At 38.6% G+C, this 15,558-nt stretch overlaps 1 protein-coding gene across 6 annotated transcripts in view; it reads right to left on the bottom strand.

The window, feature by feature from the left end:
* MACROD2 (mono-ADP ribosylhydrolase 2) overlaps window positions 1–15,558 on the bottom strand; it is an 825,711-nt gene that overhangs the window by 739,312 nt on the left and 70,841 nt on the right. The window contains exon 1 of one of the 6 annotated variants that reach the window (XM_072927625.1): window positions 5,788–5,993. The exons of the other annotated variants lie outside the window; for them this stretch is intronic. Within the exon in view, the coding sequence (XP_072783726.1) occupies window positions 5,788–5,902 (115 nt within the window). The 5' untranslated portion in view covers window positions 5,903–5,993. Of the gene's footprint in view, window positions 1–5,787; window positions 5,994–15,558 lie in introns of those variants that run through there. 6 annotated transcript variants of the gene reach the window in all.

Genomic DNA, 15,558 nt, shown 5'->3' with positions numbered 1-15,558 from the left:
TTCCCTGAACCACTGAAGCACAGCAAGGAAACAGCCCATTCATACATGGGCACTATGAAGTTGTCCAAGAGCTTTAAACTCTTATTCTCCTGGGAGCTGACCCAGATTTAACTATTACTGTAACAGTAAAAAAACACTCACTACTTAATACCTGCGGTATATGATTATATGCTGATGATGCAGGCTCCCTGAACACTGCAAAGTGCTGGGGGTATTTGTTGTTAAATCAACAGTTTTGCAGGAGTAATCATTGTATCTGCCTAGAAAAAAACCCAGTATTTCCTATACGAGGAAAAGCAACAGTGTTAATTGCAGGTATTTCATATTAGAAGAAAATTAGCAGGAAAAGAAAAACAAACACAACTTCGGCCAACTCCTCCAACCATAGTGGTCAACTTACACATTCCAACTTTATTTTAAAAAAATGAAAATATTCTGTGTCCAGAACAGTCCTTCTTAAAAATGTGCTTTGTAAGGTCTTTTTTGTAACATTCTTCCCTTACTAATGATTTTTAAATGTTCTTCTAATCAGCTTGAAAGGGACCAGTAATTTTTGGCTCAGCTGTAGCAGCAATAGAAGGAATCAGCACAACATGCCAGAGGAATGTGAAATGGACTAACCAGTTATGAAGTCAGCTGCACAATACTGAAATCCATGCAAGTCTGCATCAGATTGTCTAACACTGCAGAATTTGTGATATTTACTCTGCCATTCAAGAACTCTCCTTACATGACACTTACCCTGATCTCTCAAAACCATATATTCCATACATAGCCATAGTGCAAATGGGAACATCAGTGCTCTAAATCTATTCTCCATTTTCTTTGAAAGCATAATGTATAATAATACATTTTATAAGCAATATAATTAATAATTATAAATATAATTTTATGTTATATTAATAAACATAATTATAAATTTTATGTAATTTTTCCTTTTAAATTACATTTCATTAATCTTTGTCCTTTAAAATAAAGTTACAAGCATATGGCCAGATATTTTTCTGTATAAAGCAGCATCATTCCTATGATAAACTTAATAGGTCTTCCAAGCAATTTTTGCTAAGCAGCCAAAAGTAAAGAGTGAACAAATTACAACACTAATACTAATTTATTAAGCTACTTTCAAATGCCTTCAGCTACCCTTTTCTTTGTTTGCAACATTAGAGGATCATTTGATAAAGCACAACTGCAGATGTTCAGCCCTTTGTTTACTAAGGTAACTGCGACTGAAAACAAAATGGAAGTGACAGCACCAGGGCTACCTCACCTTGCCAGGAGCAACTATGTCCTGGAGCAGTTGCTGCTGGAGGAAATTAAACTGTAGAAACTCTGAAGGATGACATTACTGGGCAGTTCTGCAATTCAGACTGGCAAGGAGGCAGGAGTGGGAGCCCTGGAGAGCTGCCACCACCTCCCTTCTATGAACCATGGTGTCCCTTTCCCACTATGCTGTTTTCTGGGCTGTACAATATGTTTGCTTAGACCTGCCACCCATATGGAGACTTGGACACGTTACACCAAGTCAATCATACCGGCCACTCCTGCTATAAGCCAAGCCTGGCACATTTATACCTCTGTCAGCACTAATTCTGCTGCTTTTTGAGGTGATGACAAAACTCTGGTGTGTTCAAGCTAAGTGAACACACTGTGGGTTCACAAGACAAATAAAAACTCTCAACTTTTATTTGCAGGTTGCCCTGCAAAATTCTCTCGTTACAGACACATCTATTTCACGGCAAATTCCTATTTTTTTAACTTTTCTAAAGCAGATGCTTGTCGCCGCAGGCCCCCAGCCGGGTAGTAATTAGCATTGACTCCATGATTGCAGAAGGCTGATCAATTGCTTTATTATATCATCCTATAATATATTATACTATAGTTATTAAGAAACTCAGTAACCCTTACAGCCAGTCTGATCCAGCTTTGACCTAACTGCTCAATCAATCCAAACACCATCCAGTGTCCAATTAAGAAATCACCCTTTGCTAAACAAATCTCCATGACACGTTTCACATGTGCACAACAGCAGGTGCAACAATAAGAATTATTTCTCATTCTTTTCTCTGATCTTCTCACAGCCTTCCCCAGGAAATGCCTGGGAAAGTCTGTGCCTGCTCTCTGTGGCCAGAGAGCTGCTGCCACAGGTGTTTATGAAGGCAAATGTTATAATGCTTGGTCCTTAGGATAGCATTTTAAATAACAAAAGCTAAAAGGCTCTGATTGATAAAAGCTTTTTTTTTTTTAATTAGATCAACTGTTTTATACTGTTGAAAATAAGAGAACAAATCCAGGGAATATTTTCTATTTCCCATTCCTACTGTTAGAAACAAGTGTGACATTTATAACCACAGTGTAAAAGCTCATTAATACTCTACACTGACCTATTAATAAGGGTTATTGGCTTAACACAATAGGAGACATTCTCGTGGAAAACAGGCAAGGAAAGGAGAGAACAGCTCAAGATAAGCCACCTCTCCACAAACAGGCTCAAATGATGAGATCATTAAATGACAGTGTTAAAAGCGTCCAACATTTTTCACCTCTTCTCTGCTCATTTCAAAACTAGCTTAAAACCGCAGAAGAAAAGCCCAGTGAATACCCCAGTACATTTTAAAAGGCAATTCTCTCTCAAAGGGCTGGTAGCAGGCAGGGAGTGGGAGAAAGGTTTATTTTAGTTGAGCTAATCTGACAGACTGGCACCTACTCAGAGGTGTTGGAAGACGTCTGGCGCATCCACACACCCACCAAGAGCAGCACTAAATTCTTAAAGACAGGGCTGTCTATGCATTAAGTTCCCTTTTTAAGTACTTCTTCATAAAAGCTTTGTTCTTTCTTTTCAAAGGAATCATTTAAAGCAATCTCCCAATAAATGTGCTCTGTGGGGGAGACACTTCCAACACTTCACCTTGGAGTTTGCCAAAACTAGCAAATCTCAAGGCACCCTGCCCATGGAAGCACCAAAAAGGGTGAGAAATCACCTGCCTGCCAGATGAAGTGGGAGTCCCTATTCACACTCCATGCAGCCTTCTAAAGCCATTCTTTAGCTTAAATAATTGTGGTTTGCTTGGGACTTTTTCCTACCATAAACGTATGAAAAACAATCCTAGTTCCCCTCAGCTTATGTTTTTCTAGGCTGAAGCCAAGCTCTTCCAGGCCACTGGTAAAATGCTGGCTGATCCTTCCACCAGTATCCTAATTTCCCTTCCTTGACCTGTGGCTGTTTAAACTCATCTTCCTAAGTACAGATAGGACACCTTCATTCTTTACTGCTCCCAAATGTTGAGCTTACAGAAGGAATTCATATCATCCATCCTTAAGCACACAACATTCTCCTGAAACCAATTAATGGCAGAGGAAAGCAATTCTTCTCACTTAATAATCCAGTCCTCCCCCGCCTTGCTAGTGTCTCTCAGCTTTGGAGTTGGCAAATTTATTTAGCAAGCTTTTAATTCTTCTGTAAAGGCTGCTAATGAAAATATTAAATAAAGCACGATTTGATCTTTGAGGAGCTCCAGCAGTACCTTCGCTCAAACTTGCAGCGATAAAAAGGTTATCAAGAATGACAGCACTGAAAGAGTCCAAGTCTTTAAAGGTATCTTAACCATTTCAAAAGCCCTTCTTGCAGGAGACAGGATTACCATGATGCAATCAAATTATGTCCAATTATCTCAAGTATTTTGAGTATTTGTGCCAGCCACCCACCCCAAAGAAAAACAAAAACTGAACACTGTTTGACTTGCACAGATGCAGCAAGCCCAGTGACCACTTTTACTCCAACTAACCCAGAAAGAAGGTCATTGTCATCATCTCCTGGTTCCTCTCAAGATGTCCCTCTCATCCACGTGATGATGCTTTCATCACAAAACAGCTTGCAAAGCACAGATCCCCTATGATACTGCAATTAGCTAATTTCCTATACTGATATCTCTTATACAGTGAACAGCATTTTAATTAATTCTTTAAATATATATCCCTGCAATAGGTTGAACCTTAATTAAAATTAGAAGTGCCTGATAGCATCTTCTTATCTGGTTACAAACCCATTTTTTTAAAATTTGCGGTGATGATATCGCAACCACATTAAAAGGAATACATATTAAATTTTATGTTTTTTCAGTTCCGCATAACACTAAGAAAATTAATTCAATCTGCATTTACACTCACAGAATCTGACTCCTGCTTCAGTAATAAATATTTTTGCTTTGTTTCAAACACAAGTTTTACAAAACTGTTTTAAACTTTGCCCTGGGCACGTCTCTGCCCACCAGAGATCTGCTGATGCTTAATCTCATATTTCATTAGTTATTGCTTAATTAGAACCCCATTTGAAACAAGTTGAATAAAAATGGACCATTTAATTATTGTGAGACATGAAAGAAGCAGAAAGTTCTTTGTAATCCAAGCTGCTCCTCAGCAAATTTTTATCATGTTTATCACAGACATCAGACTTCACTGTCTATCTCTCTCTCAGCTCTGCATCTCCTGATGCAGCTCTTCAGTCAGCACATCTGCCACTACTCCTACATTCATCTTCACACAGCTCCCTTGGCATCGAAGAACACCACAATCCTGTGGCTGGGAGACACGTTCTTGCAGCCCAGGATCACCACCACCAAACGCTTCCCAGGCCCCACCTTGTGATTTATCACACTTTAAACCGAAAGACCAGCACAGCAAGCAGGGGGAAAATTCCAGCAAAATTGTTCAGCTATGAGAAGCACACAACTAAACAGAAGGTCTTTTCAAACCTAGCAGGGTTTATCACAGCTGTAAAACAAGCAGAGCTTCTCTGGTACTAGCACTACCCGTAAATATTGATTAAAAAACTAAAAAAGTTTATCCTGAGTCCCTCTAAACTGCCTTTTCTCTTTATAGCCAACCAATTAACAAAACCAGCAAGTTTACAATGCAAGTACAGAATGACCAAGTTAGTATCTATTACATGCACAACTAAACACCCAATTGTATCAGTGTTTCCCCTTGTTCAGGAAGCATTTACACAGGAACGCCAAATTACATTCTGTTTTCAGGCTTGGGCATCTGAGTATAATTTCAGCTTCCAAATATAAACAAAATGTGCTCAAAACCTTCAATTTATTTGAGAAGCATTCACAAACTTCAGTCGTGTCTGAAACCACTATTTGAAATGCTTACTCATGAATTATAAATTGAATTGTCACTGCTCTGTATTATGCAAATAGCCAAATTCTAGCATTGTAACAGAAGCAATGAGCTTGTTATCCTGTCAGTCCTGCAAGCAGACAACTTCTTAGAACATTTCCAAAACTGCTTGTGTGCTCCCTTAACTGTACTCGTTTTGATACTAACGAAGGATTTACCACCAACTTAAATGAGAGTCACCCAACAATGAGCCCTTCTGAAAAGCCGACCATTATCTTTAACTTGGAATGCAAACAATATCCTCATACTTATCAAAAATTCCTGTAAGCATTTATGTATTTAATTAAGTCCTGTAATTAATTCTTGTAAAAGCAAGATATCTAGTGGAACTGAGAAACAGAAAACTAAGATGGCAGGTATCAGGACTCTTGTTAAATAAGCACGACATGATGCGTTCCATCAATGCAACCATTAGCTTTGCTTGGGTGTTCAACAACTAGTTTTAGTTAGATAAATTATATCGCTAAACAGTCATATGTGAAAAATAAAGAGTACATGCAACAGTCTTAAATTGAGATATATATCCCCACAGTCATCCTTTATGGAAAAATTATGCATATGGTGCGTGTGGGTGGACTGAAACCACAACGGGATGAGCGTTACCTCGTTGCATCTCCATAGCAGGCCGGGCTGGAGGGCTCAAAGGAGACAGGGTGCCTGTCAGATCCATCAGCACATAAATCAGAGTATTGGGATCAGCGAGCTGAGTCACGTGCATCCCATTAAACCCTGCCACGTTACCTCATCCCTGCAGCACTCCAGAAAGCCTTGTCAGACAGATGCTGCCTCCCACCCGCTCCCACTCAGGTAACGCCTTGCAGGTGGCAGGTGACATGAGGACAGGCTGTGCCAGGGCATGCTGTCCAGCACCCCAAACCACACCAACTGGCACATCAGCCATGCTGAGTGGCACACCCCACCATGCCATGCCATGCCATGCCATCCAGCACATCACACCACTCCAACCAGCTGGGACACAGGGATTTGCTCCATAGAAGATGCAGCCCTAGAGACAGGAGAGATGTGCTTTCCACAACAGACGATGTGATGACAGACCTCCCACACCACCAGGGAAAAGGATGCAGTCCTAATCCCTCTGTTACTACAGCACAGAGCCTCCTGGCTGGCTGGAGTGCAAAGCAGGAATCGATCCAGGAATAGTGCTGGAAACAAACAGGACTGTGAAAGCAGGAACATATCTGAGCCCCCAGTCCATGCTATTTCATTCCAGAGCACTTAGCATCATGTTTGCTTATATTCAATTCTTTTCTTTATCTCATTTAAACTTATTTCATTTTACAAAGAAAAGCTCAATTTTATTGCATTACATTATTCCTTCCCACAGCATTATGCTACTTTCTTTACAATTTGTGTTAGAGAGCAGCTTCCCATATCTGTGCATTTTTTTTGTTCAAGACAGACGTTTCAAACACATGTTGTTGTTGAATGGAAACAGGGAAGAGCTATGCTCTAGAGTCTTTGGATAGGAAAACACTGACAGTGTTTGTATGCTGCAGCTGAAAACAATATACTGATAAAGCATCAAGGGGTGCTTCCATCAGCAGAGAGAAGCAGGGAGCAGAAATAAGGCTCAGACAGAAAGAAAGGAATTGATTTGGAACTTGAAGAGCCACCTCTGTTTCCTCTCATTTTTCACAGCAATAAATTAGATATTCACCTCCATAACTGATTCAGGGGGCTGTTTTAAAAGCTGCTAACAGGGTCTGCACAGCTTGCAGGCTTATGCATGTTATGCATGAATAAAGAGTCGCCACCATCCTTAAACTCACAGCATCAGTAGAGGTACCATACAAATTATGTTGCAAAAAAATGGTATTTGAATATATTTTTCTATCTGAAATATTAACACATGCAGAGCTGGCCTGCAATCTAAATGAAACCAAGGGAGTGCTTCCTCTTAAAATGCATTGATACTGCTTGAGTGAAAAGCTTGCTGCTGGTGGGTTTTATGTGCATCTAAGCTGAGCCAAGTGAGCTCAAGACAATCTAGCAATTCTACCATTTACCATGCTGCAGTAAAATAAGGCTTTTTGCTTCTTCCTAATTATATTCTCAGACTGCACAACAGACCTATCTATTCCCACTACCTATAAATGACAATGCTGTTGTAATATTTAGTAATGTATTTCCAAATGATAAAAAAAGGCAAACAGTGAAAAGGAAGAGTAAACATAGAATAAAAGGCTACTGTCCATGCTTCCACAAACACTTGAGCCAAGTGTACTTACACACCACCATAAATCAAACAGGCACAATCCAATTTAAATACAAGTCCTGCAAGGCTTTTTCATTAATGTATCGTTTATGCTTTTGTCATCTTTTGACTAATTTTCATTACATAATACTGAGAGATTTACTATATTGCATTACAGTTCAGTTAGTCATAACAGAATTGAAAAAGTTCATTTTATTTCTCTGTTTCAGAAGCTAGAGAGTATATTATGTCATGCTGGTTTTCAATCAGTACATTTTACTGAAATTTCTCTTTTGTTTCCTCTTCCCGTTTCACATTAAGAAAACCACCCCATGTGTACTATTGCTGTTTTAAAAGGCATACCAAAGAATGCTTCCATACTTGTACATGCTGCCTCTCAAAAAAATCAGATCTTCAAGTTTTTTCGTTTCTTCTCTATTTTGCTCCATCCCATGTTTTCATGGTCTCTGGTCAAGCAGTAACAGCTCAGTAGTTCAGCACTGACCTCATGGAAGAAAAGATAAAGGGCCACACTGCCTTCATATTTCCCTTACTTGAAACAGCACAAGTAATTCCACTTAAATTGGGGAGATACATTTATAGCCCATTTTTGAAGATGGGAATATAATTCTGGTGGGCTTTTACTAGCTTATTGTCTTTTTTTATTGTCTTCCTTAAACAGCTGCTACTGAGCAGCATCAGAGGCAGGATGATGCTCTGCCCTGAGATGGCTGCACTCGGGAATGAATCATCACAGGCAGAGCAGCACTACTAGGAATAAACCCAAAGCTGAACATCATGTGTGCACAAATCTCCATTTCTCTGTTTAAATGGGTTTGTTCTTAGTTTTATTCTTAAGTATCTTACTCAAAGGTCTTACTTCCTCAGTACCAATACACAAGAGGACCCAGCCAGAGTACAGAAAATTGTCCATAGCAAAGGCTCCTGTGCTTACATTACAAACTAGTATTGCTTATAAATTTCAATCTACTGTCCCAGCTGTTAATGAAAAAAGAGGTTTTGGCATAGAACACTTTGTAATGCACAGAAGAACAGAAAAAACTGAACTATAGGAAGCAACCATGCACATACAGCATGACGCAAGTCAAAAACACATTTTAAAAAATGTAAGTCATGTTACTGATAAAAACACCTTCCACAACACACAACAGATAATACACCTATTATTAGGGATTTTCTACCTTTTTATTTGCAACTCATTCTAAAAGGACTGCTCAGAGAATGCTGCTGCTGGTTCCAGACTAATTACCTCCAGATTGTGTCGGATTTTCCCACACACAGAAACAAGTGGCATGCTGAATTTGGTCATGTTAAGGAGTTTCCATCAGCTGCTTCATAACCACTTTGAGAAACTCATGTGGATGCAATTATGACTTTACTGCAAAGTTTTTGTTGTTTTGGGTTTTTTTTAAACACCGGACCACAAAAACCATGTTCCTCATTCAATTCCCATTGAAGTAAATAGGGTGGTTTCAATAGACTTTAATGACTTCTGGATTAGGTTTCATAAAAAGATAAAAAATAAATCTCTTCATGTACCAGAGAGTGAGGTTAATCTCTTATTCTTAAAGCTTGCACATCAAAGAACTCCAGCATTGCACAAGATTGCTGCACACTTAGTCCAATAGATGGCTATATGATAGTCATTGTGTGAAATGAAGAATACTTACATAAAACACAGCTCCAAAACTAAGGACTTGGATTCAAAAATACCAAGTTCTTCTCTGTGAAGTAGTAGTTTAACAGTTGAAAGAGATTAATCTTTAAGTTAGGAAAAAATACAGAGACACTAATTTCATTCCCCTACAAAAAATTATAGAAAACCTCACCTGAGTAGGATGTACTTTTCTACTTTTGTCACAGAGCATAGTAAGACATATTTACACATATTTTCTCTCCAGATGACACAGTTGAAGGCAAAAACCATTTAAACACCACTAGGAATGGGGGAATACTTTAAACCCTTTCCCAAGATGAGAGAGTTACAGCCACCACACAGATTTTCAGCACAGTCCTCCTCAGGAGATAGTACTCCCAAGAAGCACTTGGAAAGAAAACACTTTATTGCTTGAAAGCCCTTTACAGAAACCTCAGTTCTGAACTCAGACTCAGGTGGTGCCACATGTGGTGGAGGTGTCTTTGCAGCAGCCAGCTGCAGTAAGCTCATGGACAGAGACCACAGCATGCACAACAGCCACATGTACATATTAAATAATAATTTATTCTTTACTCAAATATCTACAACCAACAAAGTGAGAAAGTGATGGGTCTCTAACTAATGGTCTCAAAAATCTACAAAATTCACAGCTTTGCTTTTGCCCAGAAGCATTTGAAGCTGCTTCTGTTTTTCTGTATAGCCATGATTATAGGAAAGCAGCTGCCTTAATGAACCACAGAAAGTGTGCTGGAAAAAAAGAGGCAGAGGATGAGACCTTGTTCTGCCTTCTAAGAAGTTTCTTGGACACTATTTTTCCTCCTTGTCACATACTCAGTCTCTGAAATAAACACACATTTCAGCTATAATACAATTAATTACTTATAATGAAATGTATAATGACACTGCATTCTACCTTTTGTTAGAAATGTGTTGATTTTAACTTTATGTTAAAAATAAGATTAAGTTCAAACAAATATTCTTAGCAAAGAAGTTTTTCTTTGAAGTTGAAAAAAACAAGAAGTGAGAGAAGGTCCTTAGGAGCCTTTTATTAAAACTAGAATTCTGCCCACTTCTTTCATTAGCAATGGACCAATTCCCATCATATCCTCATGATGAAATACAAACTGCTGGCATTCTCCTCTGGTGTACAAGCAATGATCCCATTGTTTCATTCCAAATATGACAATTAATGTTTAGCATATACTGAAAAATCCTATACATAATTGCTCAATATTATGTGGCTTGTTTAAATCAGGCCATACCTAGTAGTGACTGAAAGTAATCAGATTATGGAACATTAAACAATGGCTTCATTCCTTGGTAATAATTATCTTTCTTTTCACTCTAAAAACTTCGAGAGTGGAACCTGAAACTTCTCCTTTCTACCTGTTCTTCCAACTCTGTGAAAAATTAAAAGCACTTTTGCATGCTGTAAACTCCAGCTACAGCCTAAAAACAGACATGTAACAGCATAAGAAAGACGAATTGGACTTGCACAGAGTGCACTGCAGGCTGGGCAGAGAGCAGGGAAGGAAGAGCTTTATTTATAAATTCATACAAGCTGCTCTAAGATTTAGGGGGAGAGTCCACCCTTCACCACCAGCAATTATTCACCACCATCTTCAACAGCCATTTATTGGGTATGCTTTAATTTGTGGAACTCATGACAATTGTTTATCATGTCATAATCTGGATAATTGTAGAGATTACAGTGTATTGAAATGGACTTTTTCTGATGGTTGGCAAGATAAATAATGTATTTACAGCATTAAGTAATTTTCTACTTGTATTTCCTAAGACCATTTCAATTGCTGAGTGGGGTTTCTTCCAGTGGACCAAAGAGTCACTCAAGCCCAATAATGTCAGATGCACAAACAGCACAGGCAAATTTGGCAGAAACCATATGTTTTAAAATGTATCAAGTCAATAAAATGTCATTAAAACAACAGATTTTAAAATATGGAAATGAGAAGATGCAAACTTGTTCAATAACCAAGGAAAGCATCAGTATAAGGAAAACCTGTAATACATGCAGCAACAGGTTTTATTTGCTTGCTTCTCTGTTGGCAGCATTGTAATAACATTGATGATATTCAATATGATACCGTTTTATTTTCCCCACCTGTGTCTTATATCTGAAAGAAAAGACAAGAAAGAGCAGAGGAGGAAAACACACTCTACTGAAACGAAGAGAAGTTTATGTCTGAATTAATGAAAACAGTATTTCACTCCAAGTTGAAGTGATTTGCCCCAAGTGGCACAAGTTAGAAGCAGAGCTGCTGGTTTTAATCCACTCCCTCGACCCCTCTTCTCCTAAGTCACTCCACCAGATCGCTTACCTGCCTGTCTCTGCACAGAACAAGCCACATGTTACAGTACACACCAGCTCTGCTCCACTGGCAGCCATCTGACCCCCTCTGGATTTAGTCCAATACTCCGTGTAACTAGGAAATTACCTCACATTTCATATTTTAACTGCAGAGCAGGAAATCAATACACACAGCAAAACATGCAGAAAATCCTTCAACCTATGTTTCTCAAACTGAGAATCCTTTCACAGATCTCTGAAGAATTCAAGTCTTCAGTTTTCTCCCAAGCACTGCCATAGCCAACCAGAGCATCACTACAGCTTCAGCAGAGTAAGAATCAGCTTCCCCAAATGCCACGTAGGAGATGCATTGACAACACCATGCAAGTACTGTCCTTTTCCCACTCAAATGTACCCCCAACAGTTTTCACTGCATTTGTCCACAGAGCACACGCATTTTGCTATGACTCAGTTATTTTACTTTTTAGTGCTTCTCTCCAGATAATCAGCTCCAGTAACCACAAGGAATTACTGATGGCAGAAAGCAAATAGAACTTGCCCCAGTTTCCTTAACAGGCTAGATTGAAAATCTGTCCAATTAATCCTCTTTTAAAAAAAAAAAAAAAAAAAAAAAAAAAAAAAGCCTACTAATGCACTTAAAGTTATAGCTCCAGGACTAAAAGCATCTTGGCCAAATTCTGCCAAAGATCCTTTAAGAACAGTACTGGAGGACTGGGTTTTACCACTTACTTTTGGTCACTCTGGGCAGGCCATTTACTTGTAAGTGTGAGTGGTTTTTAGTGTATCTTTTTTTAAGAACATTTGTGAATATTAATAGTTATATACCTTCAAAATAAATAAAAACTTGTTGGAAAAACTCACACCAAATGATTAAACTTACTGGTAAAGAATGCAACTCGCTGCTAAGCAACAATTTCTCTTTTAAGTTAACTGAACACCAGACAGAAATTGTGCAACACAGAAAGTGTGCAAAACCACAATAACCATCATCTCAAACAATTCATTCCCTGCATGGAATGTGGTAGGGTGTCCAAACATCCTCACTGACTTGTCTTACATAGAGAAGATTTTGTTTTCTGTCAGCAAGCAGAAGCTACATAGCAATTATGCTCCGTTCCCTAATAGCATTTGTTTTCCAAATTCTCTCATCTCAGGGACTGCCTGACACTTGATTCGGAAATTGTTTTGTCTTGGCCTTTAAAAAAAAAGACAAAGTGTTAAATTAATAAGAAAATCTTAGATAGAGAATGTAAGAAGTCCTGCACATTCATGTATAACATCAACTGAGAAAAACCAAGTAGAAGAGACAGTCGAGGAAACAATAAAAGCTGGTAAGCTGCTCCTCGACTTCAGCTGCCCCTTGGTGACTAGAGAGTGTTTTCATCTTTTCTCAAGACAGCACCAGTTCCACATGAATGCTTTTGAGTGCCAGCCTCATTAAAGTCTACACTGGTACCAGCCCCTATAGCCAATACAAAATTAATATTCAAATTTCAACTGAGAAGACTGTCACAATTGCTCCACCAGAGTTTGCATACAAGGAAAACAAGTGTTACAGAACAGGAAAATCATATTAACTGTGTTCTCAAATTGCCGCTCTGAGCATTGCATACTAATGTATTAATATTTGTTTTTAAAATAAGCATCTGCTACTGGAAGACTGGAAGAGAACAGAAAATCAGATGTTACCCAAAGCACCATGACCCTTTAGGAAAAGGAAGGCTGCAGGTCACTGACATCTGCCTGTCCACTGTAAGGGAACAGAGACATGAACAGTGAACCTAGTTAAGGCAAGACCAAAGGAGGGACTGGACAGAAACAAATCTTGGAAACCATTTCAGAGCCAAACCTTTGTGCAAGTGTTTAAAATACAGACTAAAGACAACTCTAGATTTCATAGAGCCAACAGATTCTGCGTGTACAGGGAGAAAAGAGAGATTTTCCTTACCACCAATAAAAAGACACTTGGCCACCTGAAGTCAGGAAGTGCCTGATACTGGATCTGAAACAATTGGGAGTTAATTTATATTTTAGGGGCCTCCCATTCTCCCTCCTCCCTCACCTCCTTGGGCTTGCTTTTCCTCTAGCCCAGCAGGGAAAGCAGCAACCACATGCACAGAGGCTACATGACTGTAAGCTGATAAAAAGCTGCTAAGCTAACTGATGGCAAATCTGGCCTTCCTAAAATGCTTGACAAGAATTTAAGAAGATAAATATTATTTCAAAGGAGCAGGATTCTTATGGATATCCCATTAAACTTCAGGAATAGCAAACCACGACAGGGTGCACATGGCCAGCAGCAGAGGGATGCGCCTCTGTGAGATCGATGACAGAGTTATTCAGATGAAATAGGTACATACAAAATATAAACTAACTTCTCTATTTTTTAATAACATGCTGAATGTTCTCAAGTTCTCCAAGTAAAAAGCATTTAGAGATCATTGTAATTCATTCCTCCTAATGTTTCCCTTAACTGCATTATTACTTCTTGTGCCAAGACACATCTCAGTGCCACTTCCATACCTGATACCATCTCCATCATGAAACAAAGTTCAGAGCCAATATGAGGAGATAAAAGCAATCTTATTTCCACTAGAGATGATTCTGTTCCACATTGTATTTATTTTAGAAACCTCATTTCTTAAATATGTGAAATTATGTAAGCAATACAATAGCTTGCACAGAGTAGTGCAACATTTTTCTACACCCTCTGTCTTAACTTCAGAACAGGACTGTAAGTCAGCTGTGGTCCAAGTGAAAATGACCTGATGCAGCTCTACTACAATACAAAGGCTTAGAACTTTTTTATTTAAGTCATTTATGACTAAAACAAGAGATAGCTAATTTGATTGATTCATATACACTAGTGTGCATTATTCAAAACAGTAATATTTTATCTGAAAACAGATTAAAGAATACATTCCAGAATTCTAAAAAAAAATTGTTCCAACATAATAAATTCTGTTATTGATAAAAACTTTTTAAATGACAAGACACAAGGTCAGTAACCCACCACCACAGATTCCACTATTCTCCCCAAGTGTCACTGCAGAGATATAGAACTCTAATGCAAATTATAACTCTGTGGCCACAGTCCGAGGAATATAGAGTAGCAGTCAGTTTCACCTTATTCTGGATCAATTCTATTTTTCTTAGGGACAATTTTGTATAAAAATCCAGCAACAGAAAAGACAGACCCATAATTATGCTCTCCAAGGGAAGGAATGCTCAGTAACAGAGACAGATGGCTTCAGCTCATATGCTGCACTCCCCCTTTTTCAAAAGTTCTGCTGCAATCTTATTGTAAAGGCTTTGTAACTCGCTTGTTTGCATCTGTCATCATATTTCATGAGTTGTGTGCCTTCTGAATTGAAAAAAAAATGTTTTGTTTTTGAGAAGGGAGCAGATTTTGCTCATTTATCATAATAATTCCCTCAATTGGGATACAGCTATTTTCTCACTAAGAAAAATTCTAAGTGTAACATTACACTATTCCTCTGCTGTCAACAAAAACAAAATGGAGCATATTTTAAAAATGGAATCATGCATCTGGATCAATAAAGACCATCACCACACAGGTTAACTACCTCCAAAATGTGTTAGGTGACCTTTTGTCTCTGACATCTCCACAGCTAATTGGAATAACTTGGTCTTATCCAAATAGAACAACCTTTTACCACTGTATAAGAGCTGCAATACCCAAGGTGAACATCAGATTAGTATTTCTATAATGGTCCTGTCATGTATCTCACCTTTATTTGCTTTAAAACAACCACAGTTTATTACATGCCATTATTTACACCATTTGCCTCTCTGTGCCTATAATCCAGTTTTCATTTGCATTACCAACTGAAGGATTGTCTTCTTCTTTTGTCCAAATTTATGTGCTACTTTTCATGATGTTAAAAGACAGAGTATTTTGAAATATGAAATATTCTGTTGGAGCGAGTCCAGAGGAGGTCACAAATATGATCAGGGGGCTGGAGCACCTATCCTCAGGACAGGCTGACACAGTTGGGGTTGTTCAGTCTGGAGAAGAGAAGGTACAACTGAGACTTCTGAGCACCTTCCACTATCTTAGAGGGGCTACATGAGAGCTGGAGAGGGATTTTTGACATGGCACAGAGTGTGACTGGACAAGAGGAAATGACT

Source organism: Taeniopygia guttata, chromosome 3 (genome assembly GCF_048771995.1).
Source record: "Taeniopygia guttata chromosome 3, bTaeGut7.mat, whole genome shotgun sequence".
NCBI classification, from domain to species: Eukaryota; Metazoa; Chordata; class Aves; order Passeriformes; family Estrildidae; genus Taeniopygia; species Taeniopygia guttata.
Note: the sequence above shows the minus strand (reverse complement) of the source record. Positions and strands in the feature narration are given on the sequence as shown.